This window comes from Pseudonaja textilis, chromosome 8, assembly GCF_049901715.1.
Source record: "Pseudonaja textilis isolate UNSWEBS1 chromosome 8, rPseTex1.2, whole genome shotgun sequence".
NCBI classification, from domain to species: domain Eukaryota; kingdom Metazoa; phylum Chordata; class Lepidosauria; order Squamata; family Elapidae; genus Pseudonaja; species Pseudonaja textilis.
In genome coordinates, this window is record NC_141997.1 from 28629476 (window position 1) to 28653747 (window position 24272).

The 24272-nt window shown below is 43.0% G+C and overlaps 1 protein-coding gene across 1 annotated transcript; it reads right to left on the reverse strand.

Moving 5' to 3' along the window:
- Nucleotides 1-608: 608 nt before the first annotated feature.
- LOC113441373 (methyltransferase-like protein 21E) lies at nucleotides 609-23456 on the reverse strand. Its single transcript, XM_026708362.2, has 5 exons — nucleotides 23244-23456; nucleotides 19615-19702; nucleotides 11114-11271; nucleotides 2286-2403; nucleotides 609-1567 (listed from the first exon to the last, which is right to left on the reverse strand). The coding sequence occupies exons 2-5, from the start codon at nucleotides 19673-19675 to the stop codon at nucleotides 1137-1139; spliced, it is 768 nt and encodes a 255-aa protein (XP_026564147.1). The 5' UTR covers nucleotides 19676-19702; nucleotides 23244-23456; the 3' UTR covers nucleotides 609-1136.
- Nucleotides 23457-24272: the final 816 nt, after the last annotated feature.

Genomic DNA, 24272 nt, shown 5'->3' on the forward strand with positions numbered 1-24272 from the left:
ATTAAGCCCCTCCCCCCAAATTTAGGCCTATTTTAAAACATGCAAAATGGGGGGAAGGGCAGGGGGACTTACCATTAGGAACGCCCCACGGGCAGCAATTCCTCGCCACCAGCTGCTCCTAATGGGGGATCATGGCAGAGCGCGGAGAGCTCCCTACTCCTGCCAAGCACCTTTGCAGCAGACCCAAGACCTTCAGCGCCCGCTGCTGTTGATTTCCCTTCTGCCCATGCCGCCGCCATGTTTGGAGCTGCCACTTCCACGTTTGGAGCACCACTGCTGTTTGGAGCATCGCTGCTGTTTGGAGTTGCTGCTTCTGCATTTGGAGCTGCCGCTGCGTTTGGAGCTGCCGCTCCCACATTTGGAACCCCACCGCTGTTTGGAACACTATCGCTGTTTGGAGTTGCCATGTCCGCATTTGGAGCTGCCGCTTCTGCGTTTGGAGCACTGCCACTGTTTGGAGCACCACTGCCATTTGGAGTGCCGCCCCCACTCCAAGCACGGCGGCAGCTCCAAATGCAGAAGTGGCAGCTCCAAACATGACAGCAGTGCTCCAATTGGCGGCGGCAGTCCAAATGGCAGTGGCAGTCCAAATGGCAGCAGCACTCCAAACATGGAAGCGGCAGCTCCAAATGTGGCAAGGGAATGGGCAGAAGGGAAAGCAACAGCAGAGGGTGCCAAAGGTCTTGGGTCTGCAGCAAAGGTGTTTGGTGGGAGTAGGGAACTCTCTGTGCTTCGTCATGATCACCCGTTAGGAGCGGCTGGTGGCGAGGCTGCCTGCAGGGCGCTCTAGATGAGGATGCAAGGGGGGGAATTAAGTCACCCCCTGAAAAGACGGCCTAGCCATTTTGGGGGGGCTCAAAAAAATATAAGACCCGGACTTATTTTATGAGAAACACGGTACATATTTTCTTAGCTTCTTATAACTTTTTACTTTATTATTTACATTGATTGCTTATTTAATAACCTAAGACTATGACAGAATGCTGTATCTTATGATTTATGATGTTTGTATTTTATGATTTGTGATCATGATTTATCACTTGTTAATGTATGTACAATAAGAGCTTATGAACTGGAGACAAATTCACACTTGGCCCATAAATAATTATATTCTTTTCTATTAAGCTGGCTAATTATTAACAACCAACAGGCAGGATGCATTCATTGGAGTTTTTTTGGTGTCTCCTCTTTGCTCTGAACAGGGTTATATTTAAACTAGGAAAATCAGAAATCATTTCCAGATGGAACAGTTTTTTGAATTGGTCCACAAACCAGTTTTCACTTTCAAGTCTGAACCTCATGGCCCAGATGATGGTGGTATTATCCATACACAAATGATCAAAGGTTAGAAGCAGCTCCTCCAGGTAAGGGTGGCTGTATACAACATCAGCAGCCAATATGTAGTCAAACTGAGATGAAGATCTGGGAAAATTCTTCTCTAGGTCCACCCCCCAGACCAAGGCTTTCACTTGAGGCTCATGTTTGCATTTCAGTTTTGTGTTTCTGAGGAGATTGTACTGAAGGTTTCCTAGCACTTCAGGCAAGTCAGTGGAAACCACACGCGCACCTGTGACGAAAGGAACCACAATGATATTATTTATGGAGGAGAGTTGACGAAACTAGTGCAAATTCTTTTTATAATTCCCTGTGGCATAAGTAAAAATGATGAACTGTGGCCCACTGCAGGAAATACAATGCTTTTATGTGTTCTCCAATTCCTTACTTGATGAAATTCCAGACCAGTTTTGGATTATACTTTTGTAATATTTATTTAGCTTACAACCGTAAGCAGAGCAAACTTAAGCAGAAAGACTCTCTCTCTGATAATGTGACACTCCAAAACTGTACATTAAGTTTGTAGGCTGAATGAATCAATATGGGCTTACGGCCACATTGCCAAACTAGTCGAGAAGCTCCCTAGATAATTTCAGACCACTTACCACAGGATCCTCCATGTAAGAGGACTAAACTGCTACTATCCAAGGTGTTTAAACAGGGCTGCAGTGAGGTTCATGGGAGAGGTTCATAGGAATAAAGCCCATTGCTCCCCATACTAGAATTTGATCCACATCAGCCCAAGTACAAACACCTAAGCAGTTTACTTTAGAAACTGATGAACCCCACAAATACTAATTTCAAGATTGGCATCTTATTCAAGGAGACTTTACCCTGAGAACAAATCAATTTTTCCCCTGTTTTTCCACCTGTTTTATGTCCTTCAAGATACCAGTATCACATGTGCTCTTTTTAAAATGGAGGCCACAGCAGGAAATGCTACCACTTACCAAGCAAGCTGGCTACTATAGACACGAGGCCTGTTCCAGCTCCAATTTCAACCACATTTTTGTCAACCAAGTTACAAAGCTTCACATTTGTTTCCAAAAAATAGCAGAGAACAAGAGCCTGAGAATGAAGAAGAACAAATTGTCAAATTTGAATAAGAATAAATTGGCAATTGGCAATTCTGAAAAAGAATAATGAAACAATGCCTTTAGCTCCACAAGGCCACCCTTTAATTACTGTAAAGTAACAAAGAGGAAAAACTTTAGTTTATATGAACAAAAGTACCTCTTGACACACAAAAATATGTATGAAAAGCATGAATCTTAGGAAGTTAGTGAAATACTCAGAAGTTCAAGGTTGTTTTATATGAACTGATTTTAAACAATTGGCTAATCTAGGGTTTTTCAGATTATTTGGATTATAATGCTCCATCATATCTTAATCAACATGCCAGGGGACGGTGAGATTTGCAGCCCAAAACATAAGGAGACCAATAGATTAACTTCCTCTGCTGTTAAACTGTAAAACTCCTGTATTGTCTTCCACAATTAATTACAAGGGGAGTTTATCTGGCCTGTTTAGCAAAGGGTCTTCTAGAATGATGCAATTAATTCCTGACTATGTCTATTCTAAACCTTGCCAACATTGTTACTGGTGCCATTCTGGATAGCCAGCATGTTACTACCAAAAATGGAAACTAGGAACAATGTATTTCACTTTTCATCCAAAGCTGAAGAAGCTTCTTGGATGAGAAGCAAAACGTCTTCAAAGAAAAAAAAAAAAGGAAGGTCCAGTTGTCCCTGGAAAAAGCACCTTTGGGGCAACCATGACCTGGAAGACTGAGAATCTCCATAATATTTAGGAATAATATAGTGCTCAGAATTAAAATGGGGCAAAACATGCATACCATGTGAGGGGTTTAAAACTGCAGTTCTTGAGATTTATTTTTCTCCTTTTTCTTTAAATAAAATGCAATGTGAGCCACTAATTTCTATAAGACAATGAAACTGTCTCCGTCCATTATCATTCCATCTAGCTGAATCATGGGTAGCAAAATACCCATGAATAACTACCAGGATCAAAGGTCTTTTAACCTTAAGAAAAATGCTAATAAGCTAATTGCTAGTATGTATTTTTGTTTCATTCTTTTTTCATCTCTTTGTTTCAACTGTACACTTTAGTAATTGGCAGGTGAACATTTGCTTTGAAATAACATCTTTTACCCTTGATAGCTAACATTTTTAAATTACAATATAAATGTCACACAATACGTTATTTTCAGATTCTGATATCTTCTTTAATAAAATGTTTAGGATCATACAAACCCATTACACAAGTTGTTTGTGCAGGATTGGAACAAAGGCCTATTTAAATCAGGTTGAATTTCCAGAATAATGAACCAAATGTCTATTGGAAGCCCTAGTAAAATATACTATAAAGACAATTACCATTTTAATATCAGACACTTCTAACTGTCTGGGTACATTTCCATGTGCCTTGACCCCTGCTTTTACAATCTGAATGATGTGCGGAAGTTAATGTTTGGAGCAAACTTGTAGAAAATGATATTATCTAGTTGCAAAGGGCTGTAATTGGATGAAGTTGGAATCAAATGGGGTTAAAAACTTCTAGAAAAAGCAAATAGAAGATGAGATTAAGAGGAAATGAACTGTTGCTGCAAACAAAAAGTAGGACAACTTGGAGCCAGTGAAAGAATATAGAATTGGAAACTTCTTGATTAGGAAGTTGTCCCAAAGGGTAAAGTAGCATAAAAAATAGTCAGAAATTAGAAAACTGTAACAATCATCTGAAAAGCTGGAACTGGAGAAGAACTGAAGAAGTTTAGTGTTATGTCCCTGGAACTTAAAGAAGTTCCCACCCAGGTCCGTTCATGATATGGGGGCGGTTGCCCTCTCTCTCATTGGTTGGTTCTCCCCAGCAGCCAGCTATAAAAGCAGGCTGCGGGGTCCAACCAGTTGCTGATCGCTGCGAGCCAGTTCCAGGCTTGGCAGGCACGTTCAGTCCTTTATTATTCTAATAAAGTATTTGTTGCATCCATGCCCTGGTTCAGCCTCTCATTTCCCAAACTTAACACTGGCGACGAGGATGGGATAGCTACCAGAGGCACAATGCAACCGCTGAATCACTAGCCGCTGATCCGAAGCCAGAGAGAACGATCAGCAGGCGATAAGAGCAAACGCTGATCCGCAGCCAGAGAAAGCGGTCAGCAAGCAGCGAGAGTGAGAAGCGTCTGTAGCCGCTTGTTAGCCAAGCTACAGGAAAAGTGAAGCACTGCGAGCTGCAGCCGCTCGTTTCTTTAGGCGCGAAATTCAAACGGCTGTCATTTGAATTTCCGCCCTGTATTACAAAGTCACTGACGCCCACGCAGGCACGAATTTCAAAACGACCGTTGCAGCCTAACCTCGTGTTAACCCAGAGAGAGAGAGAGAGAGCTGTGAAAACCTCTCCAGAGCTGAAGTCACTTGCCTGCCACAGGCACAAAAACCTTCCTGCTGCTGCCCCAGAGAGATTTTTCTCAACAGATTATTCCAACCTGATTTTTTCTTCATCATGAACTCCAACCCGGTTTTCCCAGCGTTCAAGCCGGATGAGGAGAAGTGGGAGTCATACAAGAATCGCTTTAACCATTACATCGACGCAATTGGGTTGGCTGATGCAGGGGAGCACCGGAAAAAATCATATTTCCTGATCTACTGTGGAGCCATCGTCTTTGATACTGCCACAGCACTCGTGGCTCCACGTGAGTTAAAAAACGTTCCCTGGACAGAACTGTTAGAAATCCTTACTAACCACTATTCTCCTAGACCCTCACAGATTGCCAGGCGGTTCACTTTCCGAATGAGGAAGCAATCAGACAAAGAGACCATCAACCAGTACATGGCTGCCCTCAGAACTGCAGCTCTCCATTGCGGGTTTGGGACCTACCTGGAGGACATGCTCCTCGACCAGCTAGTCTGCGGAGTCAAGGACCTTCACCTCCAAAGGCGCCTACTCGCTAAGAAGGACCTCAACCTCGCACAAGCCGTCGAGGAAGCCCTGGCAGCAGAGCTGGCAGCACACTCAGCCACTGAAATCCAAGGTCCTGCTTCCAAGCAAAGTGCAGTTTCAGTCCACTCTGAAGAGGTGGTCATCGAAGAGGACCCCAGCGATGCAGCCGACATCCACCGCCTAGCCCACGCCAGACCCCCGCAGGTAGGAGCCAAGCAAGAAAGCGTCAGTCCACCCAAGCACATCACCCTGTGCCTATCCTGTGGTGGATCTCACCTGAGGACCACCTGCAAATTCAAGGGAGCCACTTGCAACATTTGCCACAAAAAGGGGCACATTGCTAGAGTCTGCCAGGCCGCTCACAACTCGGCACAAAGGCACCCCTCCTTTTCACATTCTGGACCCCAAAGGCAAGTATTGAACTGTCGCACTCGCCACCATGCTAAGCACGCTTGCCATGCCATTAGTAAAATTTCTCTCTCCGTTTTGTTAGAAGGTAGACCTTATTGCATGGAGGTTGACATGGGGTCAGCGCTCTCAATTATCTCTTGGAGCACCATCAAGAGACTACAGCCCAATCTATCCAGAACCCGGCTCCAGAAGTGCCAGTTTAGCCTGAAGGACTACCAGGGGAAGGACATTCCTGTAATCGGCAGAGGCAAGTTTCTTGTCAATTTTAAAACTTTCAAAGGCCACCTACCTCTAGTGGTAGTTAACGGCAACCTCCCCACACTCTTGGGGCTTGATTGGTTCCCCCATCTCGGACTAGGGTTAACAGGAGTCCATGCTGTCTCAACCTCAGACACCGACTCCTTATTCGCTGACTACTCAGACGTATTCAGCAATGAACTGGGGTGTTATAACGGTACCCCTATCTCATTCTCAGTCGACCCCCAAGCAGTCCCAATCAGGCTAAAACCTCGTAGAGTCCCATTCGCTATTCGGCCTAAATTAGATGCGGAACTGGATAAATTATTAAAACAAGGGGTCATTGAGCCAACAGATTTCGCCAAATGGGAGACGCCCATTGTCACACCCCTCAAAAAAGATGGTAGCCTGAGAATTTGCTCGGACTACAAAACCACAATTAATAAATTTTTACAAGTTAGCGCTTACCCAGTGCCCGTCATTCAGCACTTATTACACACTTTTGAACCTGACAGCATTTTTGCCAAATTGGACATGTCTCAAGCGTATCAACAGTTCCCTGTTGACAACCAAACAGCGGAACTCCAGACCATCATCACCCACAGGGGTGCTTTCCGGTGCAAGCGTCTCCAGTTTGGCGTAAGTGTTGCCCCAGGCATTTTTCAATCCCTCATGGAGCGGATTTTGCAGGGCCTCCCTGGTGTAGTACCCTACTTCGACGACATCTTAGTCTCGGCCAGGGACAGACCCCAACTCTTCCAGAGAGTTCGAGCAGTGTTAGAGAGGTTCAGACAGCATGGCCTCAAATTAAAAAAAGAAAATGTGCCATTGCCACTAGACAGGTGGACTTTCTGGGTTATAAAATTGACGCCTCAGGCATTCACCCCCTGGAGTCCAAGGTTAAGGCAATTCACGAGGCACCCACTCCAACCTCCAAAGCGGAACTACAGGCCTTCTTGGGGCTCTTGAATTTTTACGCATCGTTCCTGCCCCATAAAGCATCTGTGGCGGAACCCCTGCACAGACTTTTGGATAAAAAATCGGCTTGGCATTGGGGTCACAAGGAAGACTCCGCTTTTTGCGCAGTCAAATCACTACTCACGTCGGAGGCGGTCCTTATTCAGTTTGACCCCAACCTTCCATTAGTGCTAGCAGCGGATGCATCCCCTTTGGAATTGGGGCAGTGTTAAGCCACAGGCTCCCCAATGGCTCCGAGGCCCCCATCGCTTTTTTTTCCAGGACGCTCTCTGCAACAGAGCGCAACTATAGTCAAATCGATAAGGAAGCTTTAGCAGCTGTCGCAGCTGTGAAGAAATTCCATGAATTTCTTTTTGGCCACTTTTTCGAGCTGGTCACGGATCATAAGCCTCTCCTGGGCCTACTAGCAGGTGACAAACAGACCCCTCAAGTCCTGTCTCCTAGAATGACGAGGTGGACTCTTTTTCTAGCAGCATACTCGTATAGACTCATACACCGTCCAGGTAAAACATTGTCTCACGCAGACGCCCTCAGCCGCTGCCCCCTACCTGCTCCAGCTGAGGACCTGGCCCCGGTCCACGCTATCTTTGAGGTCACCCAAATGGACCTCCCCATCACTGCCCTTGACATTGCAGCCAAATCCAAGGCAGACAAAACGATCGCCCAGGTACTGGACTGGGTGAGGAGGGGGTGGCCGGGCAGTGATGTTGAAACCAAATTCACGCCTTTTAAGACCCGCCTACAGGAGTTATCCAGTTTGCAGGGCTGTTTGCTGTGGGGCACACGAGTGGTCATCCCGACCTCACTGCGTACCCGAGTTTTGGAGGCGTTGCACGAGGGCCACCCTGGCATCGTCAGAATGAAGGCATTAGCACGCAGCTACGTATGGTGGCCCGGCCTCGACGATGACATCAGCAGATGGGTAAGCTCCTGCCATCCCTGCCAGGAATCCCGTCCATCCCCTCCAATTGCCACCCCCACCAAGTGGGAAAGCGCCAGCGCACCCTGGTCCAGGATTCACATCGACCTAGCGGGCCCGACACATGGCAAAATGTTCCTGGTGGTCATGGACTCTTACTCTAAATGGATTGACGTGGCACAACTGTCCACAACCACCACGCAAGCGGTCACCAAGGTATTAACTCGCCTATTCGTAACGCACGGGCTACCTGACTCAATTGTTTCCGACAATGGCCCCCAGTTCGCATCGGCTGAGTTCAGTTGCTTCGCTGCCAATCTGGGCATCCGCCACATCTTCACGGCTCCCTTTCATCCTGCCAGTAACGGGTTGGCAGAAAGAGCCGTTAGGACCACTAAAGAGGCTCAGGCTAGGTTCAGCAAGGATGACTGGCACCACAAACTCTCCCGTTTCTTGCTGAGCCAGCACTCAACCCCGTGCACAGTCACTAATAAGTCCCCGGCTGAACTCCTGATGGGTAGACGCCTGCGGACTGTATTGGACAGGCTGCACCCACATTACTGCCCTGACGCTCCCCTCGCTTCCACATCGGGGGTTAGGCATTTTGTCTTACAGGAACCTGTGTTCGCGAGGAACTTCGCTGGAGACCCTCTGTGGATCCCGGGCGAGGTCGTGGCCATCACCGGACCCAGGTCGTATAGAGTCAGACTGGAGGATGGCCGGATCTGGAGAAGGCACCTGGATCAGCTGCGGAAGCGCCAAGACACTCACGTTAGCAGTGACTCATGGTTGCAGACCGGTGCAGGGCTACAGCATCAACCCCACATCAGCACCAATTCCAGAGACCAGCTCAAGCCTGCAGCCGAGTCGGGGACCCCGAATACGACCCGTGACCACCTGATGGCTGACCAGTCCGAACCAGCCAACAGAAACACTTCCTCAACAATCAGCCCTACAAGCCCCGATCCGGCACTGACCGAGGAACGCGTTCGTGACACCCCACCGGTCCAACCTTCAGTTGCAGACTCCGATCTACCAGACAATTCCCCAGAGTTGCGACGTTCTGGGCGCCAGCACAAGCCTCCCGCGTACCTTAAAGACTATGCGTGTTCGCATCTGGGGGGAAGGGGTGTTATGTCCCTGGAACTTAAAGAAGTTCCCACCCAGGTCCGTTCGTGATACGGGGGCGGTTGCCCTCTCTCTCATTGGTTGGTTCTCCCCAGCAGCCAGCTATAAAAGCAGGCTGTGGGGTCCAACCAGTTGCTGATCGCTGCGAGCCAGTTCCAGGCTTGGCAGGCACGTTCAGTCCTTTATTATTCTAATAAAGTATTTGTTGCATCCATGCCCTGGTTCAGCCTCTCATTTCCCAAACTTAACATTTAGTCTAGAAGGTTACTCTAGAAAGGGAGAGCTTAAGGAGAATAAGACCAGAAAAGGGGCTATTTGAGAGTAAATAAGAGATAAGGAGTGGGGTGGAATACAAGGCTCCTCTCCATGCGGCATTCTGCTCAGCTGGGGCTCCATCCTTGCAAGTGTATTTGGAAGTATGGATAAATAATAATAAAAGCAATAAGGGTAGGGTAGGGTAGAGTAAGGTAGGGTAAGGTAGGGTAAGGTAGGGTGAGGTGAGGAGGAGGAGGAGGAGGAGGAGGAGGTGGTGGTGGAAGAGAAGGAGGAGAGAGGAGAGGAGAGGAGAGGAGAGGAGAGAAGAGAAGAGAAGAGAAGAGAAGAGAAGAGAAGAGAAGAGAAGAGAAGAGAAGAGAAGAGAAGAGAAGAGAAGAGAAGAGAAGAGTTCTATCAATGGAAAGATAGGGAAAAGCTGGTGGATATTAACCAAAAAGGAAAAAGTCTAGTGCAGAAAAATTGAGACCTCAAGAGCCAAAAGGAGAAGTAGACAGAATCAAACAGGCCAGAGGAGGGGAGATCTAACCCAAAAGAAGTAGTCACACAGTGAGATTTGGATGTTACAACAGAATTAAGTATCATCTAATGAATGATAGATGGTTAAATACTTCTGAAAATGCAACATGGGAATGGCCTACTTTTAAATTTGAAATATAGGCAACGGTCATAAAAAGCAATGTAGAGCAAATAAAATATATTCAGAATCTGGACTGAAACTGCCTAGAAGCATTACGGATAAAAAAAAGAGGTGGGCTATGCTTTTAATAAATCTAAGATAATTTAATGCTTCTGACCTCTGGTAAATTACATTGCCAAAAGATTCCCTTTTGATCCGTGAATATTAAATCTGCCCAAGAATAGAGATGTGGAAGTCCTAATCTTATATATCCCACTGTGTGTGAACTTTCCACATTTATATTTTTGAGCATTATGTTTTTCAAATTTTACACAAAAAATCCAAATACATGTAGTGCTTGTTTAGCAATCAGAGTGGGGATCAGCAATTCTGTGACACATGTTTGGATCATTCACTCCAGCACTGAGATAATTAGCAGGAAGAAATTTAATGGTTATATTTACATTCATTGGAGAGAAAGGGACAACAAGAGAGTAATGAAGTACACAAAGGGAAATACATATCAAAAAAATGTGTTAGCATCATCTGCTTGCCTAGTATGCTTGGCAAACAGCTGGCACTTACTCATTCCTTTTGAGGTGTATTTCCCATTGTGTGCCTGTTTACTCCTTTTTAGTCCCTTCCTCTCCGATTTATCTGCTCTGGGAGAAGAAAAAAATGGTCAGGCCCAGAAGAGATAGCGTTTTAAGCAAATTCTCACACTGCAGAAGGGTAAAAGAGGAAAAGGCAGGTCAGGCACAAGATATGTATGAAATGATTGTAATGTGAAACATGTGACTGAGAGAGAGAGACAGAGTTCAAAGGTCATAAATATGCACCTTGGTTGCAAAGGTGGTTTTTTTTTTTGCATCCTTATAGTTTCAACTGGGCATTCCATGAGGTATTTGATAAGCAAGGTCTACCTGTATTTCATATACTAATCGTTTTCCTTGTGGCCATAGGGTAGGTGATCAGAAATACCATGCCACGCAAGCGAACTAGTGCAGGAAAGACAAGACTCCACCCTGGTCAGCCAACTTGCTTGCTTCCTGTGCTAACTGCTCTTAGCCCAAAACTAAATCAGAAATTCAGCTGACTGATAGAGGGAAAACAGTCCCCTCTGCATTAACAAGAAGGAAGTAAGCTAAGCTAATTACTACGATGGCCTTATTTCCAAGGCAGATGTAGGCCTATGGAATATACTGCTGTACTTTGTTTCAGATACCAAAGCCAATAATATTGCATGACAACAATACCGAAGGCCAAACCACAGCTCCATAACTGTCTGTAGCTTCTGTAATCTTGATCCTGTGGCCAGCAAAATTGAATTCTTCCCAAGTGTAGGTGGTTATCAAAGAGGGACAGAAATATCGCCCCATGATCTCTGCAACTATGTCTTCATCTCCATTTTGTCCTAATTTAAAATAATAACAAGCATGTAACAATGACAGTGACAATAAGAATAACAGACATTTTAAAAATAGTAATGGTAGATATCCCTTTTAAATAACAAAATATTTATTTTATGTCAGTGCTGGTAAAGGATTCCCCACAATAAAAATTTTAATGTATTTGTAGATATTATGCAGATATTCATAAAACTGTAATAACATAACTTCCTTTGTAGTTCAGCAACAATGAAATAAAAAGTTTACCACAGTAGTAACAAGATGAATCTTCGTAACTAGAAGACAGATATGGATCTAGGACAACTGGCCACAGCCACATGGCCATGCTCACTTCACCCTGCCCCCCTTACCACAGCTGACCCACCATGGGCATTCATCCTTAGCTGGCCCTCCGCTAGCTCTCACCCCCGCGCTCCTCTCCCTCCCCCTCATCTTGAACTATTGGTCGAGGGAGACTTGCTCTGAGCCAATTCACAGTGCGGGACAATTAGCTGCACATCCAGGCAACCAATCCCCGCACTGAGCAGTGGGTCTCTGCCTTCTCATTGGATGCAATCCTGCCAGCTTGGCTTTCTGAAATGCTCAAGTTCCTTCTCTGGCATTGGGCAGGCATTGGACAGGGGAGGAAGGAGAGACTTAGCCTCGATGGGAAACTTTTCAGGTCCTCACCCAGCACGGAGATGGTGTGTGGGGTGTGGAGGGGGGGAGAAAACATTGTGGAGAATTGGGGTGAGGGGGCTCCAATCTCTTCCCTGAAAAGCTGGTCTCAGGCAGGGAACGGCTGGCAGCTGTAGCACGCAGGTCCAGATTGGGCATGATCAAGAAGACATGTGCCAATCACTTTAACTGTGCCCATTGAAGCTCTTTCACTCTTTAGAGTGCAGCAGCAGAGGTGTCTGGAAAGAGAGTGGGTGCCTGTAGCAGGTGAAGGATTCAGGGCAGCGCAAGGGTAGATGGGGTGACGGGTCCCTGAAGCTGCCTCTGCCAGCTGTTACAACTGGAGTTCCTAAGGGTGAAAGAGCTTCAATGGGAACAATTGACCCTGAGAGGTTTTCCAGCAAGGCGAAGAAAGTCACTCCCTCCTATCTATCCATAGTCCACCTCAGATGCCAGAGGAGGAATTTGAGCATTCAGAGTCGGTGGGACTGCATCCAAGGGGAAGGCAGAGAACAACCCCTTGGCATGCAGATTGGCAGCCCGGATGCACAGCTAATTGTCCTGTGCTGCGAACTGGTCAGGGACAAGTGTCCCTCAGCAAATCACCAAATGGGCTAATTTGCAGAATATGTCCGAAATCCATCACTTGGGATTAAAATTTGGCAGAATTATGGCCATTTCAGCATTGTGACATCTTCCAATTGTACTTCTCAGAAACCTGTAAGTTGTGAGATACAAAAGAAGATTTATTTATTTTATTTTTATTTATTTTTTGTCAAAAGCTTACAATATAATAGAAATAAGAATAAACATAAGTTTAAATCCAAGAAATAGGAACTAATAATTGGGGACAATAGGACAGGGATGGTAGGCACGATGGTGAGCTTATGCACGCCCCTTACAGACCTCTTAGGAATGGGGTGAGGTCAATAGAGGTTAGTTTGAGGGTAAAGGAGTGGGGGTTTGAGCAGATGACAACAGAACCAGGTAGCGAGTTCCAGACATTGACCACTCTGTTGCTGAAATCGTACTTCCTGCAATCAAGTTTGGAGTGGTTTACATTAAGTTTATATCTGTTGTGTGCTCTTGTGTTGTTGTGGTTAAAGCTGAAATATTCATTAACTGGTAAGACGTTGTAACATATGATTTTGTGGACTATGCTTAAGTCCAATCTTAGCCGGCGTAGTTCAAGGTTGTCTAAGATGGGAGAAGCTTATCCCCACCCTCCTTCCTGTTTCCCTTTGGCCCCTGTATCTAATTGGATGGCAGCAAGGCTCAACGAGCAAGGTAGAGCTGGCTTGAGAGCACTGGCAGTCACTGGGTGAGCCCTCTTCTTCCCTGGAGGGAGGGGGCTCTTGGAAACACACCAGAAAAAGAATCAAGGGTGTAGTTTTCCTCACAGTCGATAGCTCCCTTGGTTCTTCCTTTCCCAGGCAAAGTGGCAAGCAATTCCTTGGATCAGCTGTGAAGGGGATGAAGCTTCACTGGGACTCTCCTGAAGGGTCACGAGGGTCATGAAGCTTCACTGGGACTCTCCTGAGGGTCATGAAGGATAGAAAGAAGCACAAGTCTATATGGAACGAAGACTGACCTAACAAGTCATGGATTGTCTAGTTCAGTGGCCCCCGACCTTTTGTGTGCCACGGCCCGGTACCGGCATCACAAAATGATCCGCGGCCCTGTACCGGCATCAGCACGCATAACAAGGCAAGGCGAGCCAAGTGACCGGCCACCCAGCCGTCCCCCGCTTCTCCCTGCCACCTTCAACTCCTCCTTTGTACCTTTTTTGTGCTTTCTTAATCTCCTCCGCCGTCAGGACGGCTCTTCGTTCAAAGCTGCCCCCCCCCCTTCAATGAAACTAAGGCGCGAGGATTCCTTCAGGACCCAAACGCTGCTTTCCAACCAGAAAAGCTCATCCGGAAGCACTTTCTTGTCAAAACAAGATGGCGGCACCCAGCAAACCGGCAGCCTGGTAGAAAATGATCCACGGACTGGTACCGGTCCGGGGCCCAGTGATTGGGGACCCCTGGTCTATGAACTACAAGCTGGATTGCTTGTTAGATCAGTTGTATCTAGGTGGTCATTTGACCAGCATTGAATAGCTCAACTAATGAGTCAGGGGATAGAATTTGGGAAAGAAGCAGCTTTATGTAAAAATATTCCAAGTTTGAGCATGAGAACAGAAAATGGGGGGAGGAGAAAAGCACTGGGAACCAGTAGTGACCTGCCACTCCTTTTCCTGTCAGAAAGACTTCTCATGAGCAAAAGATAAAGGTGAAAAGGTAGAAATATTGGTTCAATTAATTCAGAAGTATTAATTGTCAGTCAGTCTCCATATGTCCTATTTACAAATCCGAGAAATTAACACCATTTTTAAAAAAATAGTAATATGTTATAGGGTGTGGCATGAATCAATTTTCAGATAAATTGCCTTGGGATGTTTTTATTTAAAAAAAGTCATAATTTCATTTGCATACTGCAGAAATCAGATTATGATTGCAGGAAAGTGTTTCTGTTCTAAAGGACTAAGAGATTTACTATTGCAAAAAAGAGAATTGATTACCAAGCAGGACAAATTTAAAATAAGACTCATGCTCTTGAACGCTATCAATGGCTAATAATCATTAGTTATATACCATGTTTTCCCCAAAAATATGATCTACCCCAAAAACAAGCCCTAGCCTGATTTTCACGCCTGCAGCTAATATAAGACCTACCCCCAAAATATGTTAAACCCCACCCACGGTCTGGTTGTATGAGGTGAGGTGAAGTACAGGTGTAAAAATCAAATTAGTGCAAGGGTGCGGGGAGAAGCTGCCCCATGGATCCCTCACCCACTTACCTTAGGACTGCTGCAGCCAGGCCTCCCACACTCCAACACCTGTCGTACCACAGCCCAACTTCTTCTGCAGCCGCTTGCAGCTGCTTGTGGGCAGACACCACATGGTGCATTGCACTGGTGCCACCACTTGCATCAGGACGCTGCATGGCTTGTCACACCAGTGACGCTGCATGGCTTGTCACACCAGTGACGCTGCTCAGGGCAAAATGCCGCAAAAATTCATTGCTCCAGTGTCACTGCTCATGGCAAAACGCCACAAGCCTCATTGCTCTGGTGCCACCACTCTTGGGAGCAACAGCACAACACAGCATGCAGCCTCCTGCTGTGAGCAGTGACACCAGCATGACGAGCCACACAGCAGACAGCTTCGAGCCGCTGCAAACAGCCGCAGAAGTCAAGCAGCAGCAAGACAGCAGTCGAGGCATAGGAGGCATGGCTGTGGTGGCCCTAAGGAAAGCAGATTAAGACATCCCCTCAAAATAAGACCTATACTGAGGGAACACATTAGCCTTTGGACATATCCGGTGTAACTCTTCTTATACAAGAAACGGATCTTAGGGCAAATTTCAGCTTTTACTAGATGTTAAGAATTAGCTTTGAATGAACTATGCTTATCCTCTCAAATTAGTTTTGGTACCCAGTTGCAAGAAAACAATGAACATCAAGAGCATCATGCCCTCAAAGTCATGTAATCAAGTCATGACATGACTTTGAAGAATTCTCAGCCTGTCCAATTAGAGAAACCCTATATTGTGGCAAGATGTTTATGTGATAGAGTTGGCTCCTTGGCCACATTCTTTTTCTAGATGGAAATGACAAATGGCCTATACAGAAATTGGGCAAATTATTTTCCAAATATTATGCATTTAAAAATGTTTTCAATGGGTTAAAAAAAAGTTCAATTTCAATGTAGGTCAGGCTGAAATGAAGGGAAATTACCCCCTTTCTGCATCATTTTCTAGTTAAAATCACACCTATAACTTCTAATTTTCCTTCAAGTATTAATTTTACTATATTGGAAAAATATAGACTGAACATTCTATACCTGATATGACTTGAAAAAAAATACCTATGGTCACTAGATAGCAGCCATGAGATAAAGAAACTTCCACATTTTTTTACTGACATCTAGTGGTCATCTGAATTTCTAACTTTAGTCTTGTGTCATATTTGTATAGCTTGGCTTTAAAAAGAGATCCAGTTAAAACTATTTTAGACCTCAACTATGTCACCCCGATTGCCCTTTAAAATATATTTTTGATGCCCAATAAAAAACAGTCCTCACAACAATGTAAATGTGAGATAGGTTGACGTGTGTGGTTTTGCAAAAGTTAAATTTTTGTTACCTCTCTCATATTACACAGACACACACACACAGAGAGAGTTAGGAATAAATCCCCTTGAACTCAGTAAGATATGGTTCCATGTCCTGTGCAATAGGGTACAATCAAGCAAATTTACGTTGATTGCTTTATAAGAGGAAACTGAGGATCAGAATAAATCACAGACACCAGGTTTTTTTCACATGAATATTTGAACCATCAATTAACAGCTTAGGATGTTAATATTTGTGCATATTCTATGCCATTTTATCAGATCCTATTAAAACCCTGTAAACTAATTTTCTAACTTATTAGATTGCTCATCCAAGCATTTTACTTATATAAGTCTGTCTTCTTTTTTTCTTGTTTCTATTTTAAGGAAACTGAAACCCCTTACATGATGAGTCCCTATTCACTATATCATCCTTCAGTAACTTTCATTCCTTTCTAATGTAATAATCTTTTTTTTCCTCATCACTTCAACATACATTCTAAAAGCTGGATTTCTCTGGGCCATCATCCTAACGAAGTGAGAGATTTCAGCAAGTGAAAACATCTCTACTAGGATGAAAGCAACACACCCTTTGCAAACACTGAAACAGGATACAGGGGTTATCAGATCAACCGTTTTAAAATATTGCCAAGGAACATGATACTCCTGCTAAGTCCCCAATGACCTGGGGACCTTAGTTGCTCTTTTCAAAAGAGTCCCTCATAAACATAAACCTAACCTTGAATGTATGCTATGATTCCAGTGTTGATATGCTACCGGGTTCGGCCTGGTTCAGCCAAACCAGTAGTAAAAAAAGCCGACGATCAGCTGAGAGGAGGAAAAAAAATCCTCCAATCAGCTGAGAGGAAAATTAAGAGAAAAGCGCAGGATCGGCCCTCCCACTCACCTCTGCACTTTTCTCTTCTTTATCCTCTCAGCTGATTAGTGCTCCAGGTCTCCGCTGATGTGTGGAAAGCTGTGCGTCAGAATTAGGCAAAGCATGCCCACCAAGCAATGCCCACCAAGCCACGCCCACTGAACCAGTGATAAAACAATTTGGATCCCAGCACTGTATGATTCCACCTCTTTTCCCCGATCTAGCAATTACCAAAGAGCCAGCATGTTCTTAAGGGAGATTATATTATTGGGCATGGATAGGTAATAGGTAATTCATTGAAGGAAGGGCAATGTTTTTGCAACGTATTAGTTGTTCATCTCTATTGTAATGCCATTTCCACAGCCCTGCTTAGTGTTTACTCTGTGATACTCTGCTATTTCATTAATTTTGCCTCTATTCTCCTAATTGCCTCTTCCTGACTAAACAGTGGGCAGCAGTGATCATGGGGCATGAATTTAGTGCAGGTAGTCCTTGACTTAGGACTGCAATTGAGCCCAAAATTTCTGCGATGAGATAATTGTTAAATGGGTTTTGTCCCATTTTATAACCTTTCTTGCCACAGTTGATCACTGAAGTTGATGTTAGTAACCTGATTATTAAGTGAATCTGTGTCCCTAAAATATTTATTTTATTTTATTTATATAAAATTTATATAGCTGCCTACTCGCTCAAGGCAATTCTAGCAGCTTACGGACAAAAAAACAATTATGATAACCCTGGGTGTGGCACAAAAGCAACAAAGTCACAAAAGTAGGCAAAGTCCCTTTAATACCACCAATTTGTCCCCCAATGTCCAGTTATCATCGGCTGGAGAAAAAACTCTCCCAAGAACAGTTTTTAAAGGGAAGAAATTCAATCCAAACCCAAAGTACATATAGATTATAAATAAAAACCAATACAAACCACGCTGCAGCAGTCAACGAGACAGGGCAGGATAAGGAATTGCAGACTTCAAAAGATAACAAAACACACACAGTTGGGAGGATGCCAGAACCCAGATAAGACTTGACAAACAAAGATGATTCACACTTTGCTTCCAGCAAGGTGCTGTGCGCAAACGCCCTTTTAAAATTTTGTTTTCCCAGCTACAGCTAATGAAGGGAATCAGGGCCCTTTTCTCCCCCATAATCCATGTAACTCACATTACTCCCTTCTCCGTTCCTCCCTGCGTGCCCTAGGATGAAGAGGGGGTGGCCCTGGGTCTTCCTCTGAATGCACAGCCAGACTGTTCCCTTCCCCAGTTTCTTCCACAGCCACTGGAGCCACACTTCCACTCCCTGTCAGTTGCTTGACCTCCCTCTCAGAATCAGATTCCAACAGGGACATGACAACAATGTAGAAGAAATTAAAATAATAACAAATAATAAAATAATATCCCTCACTCCTCCTTGGTGACAATACACACTCAAATCAGCCATTTAATGGGCTCCATCCCGCTCTGGGTTCCTCAGGCCCACTGACAAAACCACGTCTTCAGGAATTTCCAAAAGAGTGGGGGCCAGTCTAATTTATGGAGGAATGATGTTCTAGAGGGAGGGAGCCACCACGAAGAAGGCCTTTCTTCTGGGTCCCACCAGATGTGCTTCCTTAAGAGACATGATCCACAAAATTCCTTGCCTCTACTATATTCTACGATAATATTTTGAGAACATGGAAATGATGGGTGACTATAATCCAAAATTGTTTGGAACGGCATTCTCTGACCTATACCATAGACATCAGCTGGAGGAGAATAGACAGCATCCTGGGAGGACCAGAGTGAGTCATAAGAACAATCTCACTATGTTCTCCTTTGTGATATCATTTAACAGTGAAATCTCTTTTGCATCAGTTTCATTTCTTGGTGATTTCATAGAAACTTCCACATATTTTTTTTTTGGCAAAAATGAGAGTAGGTGATTAGTTTCATCTTCTACACTGTTTTTTGGCTTCCCAGCCTAGTATTCCCTGATAACTTTTTATCCAATACTAACCAGGCTTAGTTTCCAAGCCCAAAGATAAGCAGAAGCTATCATCCACAGGTAGTTCTCAACTTATGGTTGATCATATTATGACCTTTCAGAGTTATAACAACCTCAAAATGGCCATCATGAAGTTTTGTGCATGGCCACCCCCAGCAGTTATATGACCTCATTTTGTGCATTTGGTAACCAATTAGCCTTTACAACTAGCCTTTACAACTAATTGCAGCAGCCCACAGTGAAATGACCACAATTTGCTGTGGGGGTTTGTTGCCACTTCCAGCAAAAAAACACATTTGGAAGCATGGATTCATTTAACAGCCACACCACTCATTAATAACTGCAGTGATTTGCATAACATTCACTGCAAAAATGTCAAAAAAATGGTTCAATTTACATGAGTGCCTCAACTTATGATCACAATGACTTATGACCGATTTCCAGTCCCAACTGTGGTTCTAACTTGATGATTACCTGTACTGAGAGACTACTATTTACCAGAATGTTGAAAATAATATATATTCATCTCAGAATGTCAACATGTGGTTATCAACTAAACCCAGTTTGTCTACCACTGTTGGTGGTTTTGTTGTAAGATCTGTTATATCACCAGTTAACAAATATGAAATATAGCAAGCTAGCCACAAGACCAGGTAGAAGAGTGGGTAATATTTACCTTTCTTATGGTCTGACTTTCTAGGTAGTTCATACTTTTCTTGAGAGGATTTTGAATCCATGTTATACAAAGTCCTGGTTTAACAATCCTATAAATGAAACCAAAAACACTAATAATATATGAAGTAATAATAATAGCCAATTTGATTCTGTGAAAAAGTAGAGCCTTCCCATTATCTTCAATAATGCTTCCTTGATTGATTGGATAAATAAATAAGAATTTCACTGCAATGGTCAACATCCAGTGATAATTTAGCAGTTAGATTGTTATTGGCTATTGACAGGAATAGCTCCGACAGCAAATAACAAGTCTAAATTCATGTTGAGGAAAGCCAACTTTGCGGACAAACTTTGTGGAGCTATGTCACATTTCAAGTTTTCACAGATTCCAGAATCTCTCCAAAAGAACTTTACCCAAGAGATGTAAAAAACAATCCAGTAACAACCCCAAAAACACCTGAGATAAACTCCTACTCAACAAAATTGCAAGAACTATAAAAAGATAGTTATGACAGAGATAGTTGTGTTTCTGATCTCAAATACTCTGCATATTTTCAAACTTGCACACCATAAAAAAATATCTCATTTGAGAAAATGTTATAAAAGTCATATTTAGAAAACTGAATCCATGTACTTAATAAAATGTAACAAATAGTTTTTAGGTTTTAGAAAATTATAAATGACATGAGTTATTTATAAATCTAGATAGATCTTCAAATCCTTAATTGAAATATCTTGACTGATATATTTGTTTTACTAACTAATTTATTTCACATGTGAATACTGACAGCTCCAGGTTGAATGTTTTGTTATATATTGGCAAATACTTCACAATAATTATCCAGAAATAATCTCTTTACTGTACTGTCAACATTATCATGAAAACTTACAATTGTTTTACACAAAAAATACCCCTGTAATAAAGTGTTTAAAGGATATGGGCTCCAGCGTGAATCCAAAAGCTCCAGTACCCAACCTGATTCCAGTACCCAACCCAGACTGGATCCTGCAGTGATTAAAGCATTACCAAACAGCATATACATTAAATTGTATGGGAGGAAATACAGGGGGAAAAAATAAAATATAAAATAATAACAACAGAAAATGTATTCAATTTGAAAGGATACGAGTAAAAAATGATTCTTCAATAGTAGGAGCACTGTAATGGTAGATGCTTTTGAAATATTTCAATTAGTAGGCACTAAGGCTGAGAATAACACATAATCCACATTTAATGACACTGCAATAAGATCTCCGCAGATTAGTAGTGATCCTGCAAACTTACACCAGGGAAGGTGATTTTTGTGTCCTTGTTTCAAGTTGACTTAAAGCTTTATATGCCTTATAAAATATTTAATATTAAAATATCAAACTTGACCCAATATCTAATTGGTAACCAATTGTTGTTGTTCATATGAACTGAAGTTGCTTCAATCTAGATGAAATATGTAGATAGTGATCTCAACCAGTTGGCCAGCACAGTCTGCATCAATTGCATCTTCTGCACTCTACACAAGAGTAATTCCACAAAGAAGACACTCTAGTAAACTAAATACAGAGCTGCATAAACAACAGTTCTTAAGCTATCCATGTCTGGCTGAAAAAAATAACTGAAACTAGAAATAGGCATTCTCAACCTAGAAATCATTTGGGCCTGTAGTAACAGTGACAGTTCTAGAAACACCCAAGGCATATTTCCTGTGCTGAGAGTACCTTGCCAGTAAGAAAAACTCCCAAATTCCTATGCCTAGGATCCATTCATTCACATATATCCACTGACAAGAATCAATAGTGATTTCTTTGTTCTCATCCAGCCAATTCTAGATACCACTTTGGAGCACACATACATCCTGCTGAATCAGATGCAGTAGACATAATCACCAGTACATTGATGACAACTCCTAATGATTGCTCCCATAGAGAACAAGATAAGGTGCCTTATAATATTGGTAGCATAACTGCCCATAAATGCCAGAGCACAAATTAGTATCAGATGATTAATAATAAAATTTATTGAAAGATCCTTCGAAAGCAGAAATATCTACTTATTTCCCACTTGCGGTCATTATCAGGACAATGAAGAGGGATTCATTCATATACCCAGCTCTCAATCCAGATAGAAGTGAATTAAGATTATTTTTTCTTTGTAAAATGTTGCCTGTCTTCTCCAAGTGTCTAAAAGTGGGGAATTAGTAACTGGACAGTAATTGTTAGAAATTTCTGAATCCAGTAAAGTTTTTATTTTTAAGATGTGGATGCATTACTATCTTTTGTAAGACTAGCAGTACCACTTATTACATAAAACATTTATACTCACTGGATCCACTCGTCATACAGACACTAGCTACATTGAATAAACCAAGATGGGTAAGGCTTAGTTGAACAGACTGTAGGCTAACTAGCTACCCGTTTCTTGTCTATGCTCTCCAGTCTCAAAAGATGAAAGGAATCCTACATCAGGGGTCCCCAACCTGTGGACTGCAGTCCTCTAGTGGACCGTGAGGGGTTTGCAACTGGACTGTGGAAACGGTCGGCGAGTGAGCACGCATGCACATCCTCACATGCGAGCAGCAGGCAAGCCTGTGCACTTCATTTGCAGGATCTAAAGCCAAACTTTTTTATTCTTATGCAATAGTCATGTTGTACATTGTTATGTTTGTCCAGCTGGCCTCAGAGTGGGGATTGCACCATTTACACTCCAGCTGTCCCTTGGCTTATTTCATTGCTTGGAGCTCCTCAGAAAAGCAAGCTTAGGCTCCAGAAAAAGGGCATTTGGAGGCAACTTCATTCGTTTTGTCTTACCTCCTGAAATTCAGCTAAGATTTTGACTGACTTACACCAGGGAAGCATTTTCAGCTTTGCCTTCTGAAAAATTTCCCCAAACAATTCAAGTATTTGTTGCATTCCATAAAGCTCTGGGGGGACCATCTTGTTGGTCCTCCGTTTCCATTTATCCCATTAATACAGCAGAGCAAGTAGCAGGAAGTATAGCATGTTTGCCAAATGCTTCTAAAAACACAACCGCGTGCCAACAGTAGACTTAGAGAATCTTTTTCTCAATGTTTAACACATTTCGAGAGCATTTTCTGCCGTATCATTGGAAATGGTTTGAGCCACTTACAAAAGCTTCTTCTTATATAGTAACGTCTAGATTTGCAGGTGCAATGTATGTATTCATTGATTTAAGCTAGCAAAGCAAGACTGAAGCTATAAAATGAAGCAAGTATAGTAGTATCTGTACAGAACATAGATTTGTGATAAATTTGTGATAAGCATGTTTATGCAGAAGAAATAAACATATTTAGATCTAGTTCATTGTATTTGTTGCAGTGGCAGGAAAAAAATTATCAAAGGATTTTTCTGCACTGCTCATTCCTCAGTTGTAAATAAATTCCCCTTCATTTCACAAAATGTTTTTCTTTTCCATATGATCTGATGATCTGTAATCTAAAATAGCCTGCAAAGCCTAAAAAAAGAGCTACCCAGTAGTTTTCTAGCTATTGGGTTATGTTTACTGTTTTGACTACAGTATTCTAGCAACAATTGCATTACTAAAATAGTTCAGAATAACTTTAAAAACTGTTTCCAGAATCTGAAAATAAATGCATGCAATCTCTTCAAGCAACATACCATTTGTTGTTATTTATATTCAGAAAAAGTAGAGGTAAAATGAGGCAGGATGAAAAAGCTGTTAATTCTCACTCTCTCCAGCATTGATGAAGCACTAGAAGCAACAGATCTGTCTGAACTGCAATCTGTCAACAACTCCAATAAGAGAATTAATAAAACCAACAGCTGCCCTTGAATTTCATTGGGGAAAAAACGGCACAAAGCACACTTACGTAAAACAGAGGAGACAGTGATGACAAGCAAGCAAGCCAGTCAGGTGCTGAACTCAAATTAGCAAAATCAGACTGGAGTCCTACTGCATATCCCAAGTTGATGAAGACCAACTCAGTAGGGCTTAATTTTGAGCTGACACCTAGTTTTACAGAACGGTGTTTTAATGCCTCGTATCCCACAGCCAGATACACCATACTGAGTGACGGTCTTTGCAGAAATACGATTCTTTTCTTATTTTAGAACTTACAAGGCAGGTGCTGAGTGAAACTGAAATTAAAGCATCCTCACAGTCCAGATATCGTTTTTCTCAAGAAGAGTTGAGATGACACCAATATACAAGAAGGATTTGAACTTCCAAGTTTTAAGCTGTTTGGAAACACCTACATCAGCCTTTTTCAGTCTCGTGCAATCTTTCAGAACTACCCAACAATATGGCTTAGGTACAACAGCTGAAGTTTCTCGGAACTGTCATTCACATGGCATCAAGTTGGAGAAGGTAGGAGTAAATGGGAAAAAAAAAGTTAGAATCAAGGAAATGGATGGGATGGGATGGTTGTACTAAGCAGTATCTGAGACAACAGGGCGATCACAGAACTGGCACAACTTTTCTCTACCTGTAGTATACCAGCTGTGTTAATTCCATCACCCTCAAGATTCATGTTGGCTATAAGTTATAAAGGCTGGTAAAAATGGACTCAATTTTTACCTCCATTTCTCTTCCAAATTTAATATAATCCAATCTGGGCTTAGAGGAGACACATGAACAGAGAAATTTGCTAGCCCTTTCTTCTTCTTCTCAGAGGCAATCCTGTTTTT